This window comes from Cetorhinus maximus, unplaced genomic scaffold (assembly GCF_964194155.1).
Source record: "Cetorhinus maximus unplaced genomic scaffold, sCetMax3.hap1.1 HAP1_SCAFFOLD_2178, whole genome shotgun sequence".
NCBI lineage: Eukaryota > Metazoa > Chordata > Chondrichthyes > Lamniformes > Cetorhinidae > Cetorhinus > Cetorhinus maximus.
This window is the reverse complement of record NW_027598117.1, coordinates 30,620-32,500: the sequence shown is the minus strand read 5'-3', so window position 1 is coordinate 32,500 and position 1,881 is coordinate 30,620. Positions and strand designations below refer to the sequence as shown.

Genomic DNA, 1,881 nt, shown 5'->3' with positions numbered 1-1,881 from the left:
GCGCCCACACACACAAAACCCTCTGCCCACACACAACCCTCCGCCCACACACACAACCCTCTGCCCACACACACACACACACACACAACCCTCTGCCCACACACACACACACACCCCTCCGCCCACACACACGCACCCCTCCACCCATATACACACACGCACCCCTCCGCCCACACACACGCACGCACCCTCGGCCCACACTCATGCACACACCCCTCCGCACACACACACACACCCCTCCAACAACACACCCTCCGCCCACACACACCCCTCCGCCCACACACACGCACGCACCCCTCCGCCCACACACACACACATCCCTCCAACAACACACACCCACAAACACCCCTCCGCCAACACACACACCCCTCCGCCCACACACACACACACCCCTCCACCCACACACACACCCCTCCGACCACACACACACACAACCCTCCACCCACACACACACATACCCCTCCGCCCACCAACAACCCTCCGCCCACACACACAAACACCCCTCCGCCATCACACACACACACACACCCCTCCGCCCACACACACACACAACCCTCCACCATAACACAAACACACACACACACACACAACCCTCCGCCCACACACACACACACACAACCCTCCGCCCACACACACACACACACACACAACCCTCCGCCCACACACACACACAACCCTCCGTCCACACACACACACACACACCCACACCCCTCCGCCCACAAAGAACCCTCCGCCCACTCACACACACAACACTCGGCCCACACAGACACACACAAGACTCCGCCCACACACACACACACACACAACCCTCCGCCCACACGCATACACAACCCTCCGCCCACACACACACACACACAAGACTCCGCCCACACACACACACACAACCCTCCGCCCACAGGCATACACAACCCTCCGCCCACACACACACCCCTCTGCCCACACACACACACACCCCTCCGACCACACACGCACACACCCCTCCGCCCACACACGCACACACACACAGCCCTCAGCCCACACACACACACACAGCCCTCAGCCCACACACACACACACCCCTCCGCCCACACACACACACACCCCTCCGCCCACACACACAAACACGCCTCTGCCCACACATACAAACACCCCTCTGCCCACACACACACCCCTCCGCCCACACACACAAACACGCCTCTGCCCACACACACACATACCCCTCCACCCACACACGCACACACTCACACCCCTCCGCCCACACACGCACACACACACAGCCCTCAGCCCACACACACACACAGCCCTCAGCCCACACACACACACACCCCTCCGCCCACACACACACACACCCCTCCGCCCACACACACACACCCCTCCGACCACACACACACACACACCCCTCCGACCACACACACACAACCCTCCGCCCACACACAGACACACCCCTCCGCCCACACACACACGCAAACCTCTGCCCACACACACACACGCACCCGTGCCCACACACACACGCACCCCTGTGCCCACACACACACACGCACCCCTGCGCCCACACACACACGCACCCCTGCGCACACACACATACACGCACCCCTGTGCCCACACACACGCACCCCTGCGCCCACACACACACGCACCCCTGCGCACACACACATACACGCACCCCTGTGCCCACACACACACGCACCCCTGCGCCCACACACACATACATGCACCCCTCCGCCCACACACACAATCACGCACCCCTGCGCCCACACACACAAAACCCTCTGCCCACACACACAACCCTCCGCCCACGCACACAACCCTCTGCCCACACACACACACACACACACACAACCCTCTGCCCACACACACACACACACCCCTCCGCCCACACACACGCACCCCTCCACCCACATA

At 62.7% G+C, this 1,881-nt stretch overlaps 1 protein-coding gene across 1 annotated transcript in view; it reads left to right on the top strand.

Moving 5' to 3' along the window:
* LOC144677047 (uncharacterized) overlaps nucleotides 1-1,404 on the top strand; it is a gene marked incomplete at both ends in the record, with an annotated part of 9,104 nt that extends 7,700 nt beyond the window's left edge. The window contains one exon of the mRNA XM_078537310.1: nucleotides 1,321-1,404. Within this exon, the coding sequence (XP_078393436.1) occupies nucleotides 1,321-1,404 (84 nt within the window). The remainder of the gene's footprint in view (nucleotides 1-1,320) is intronic.
* Between the last annotated feature and the right edge of the window lie 477 nt (nucleotides 1,405-1,881).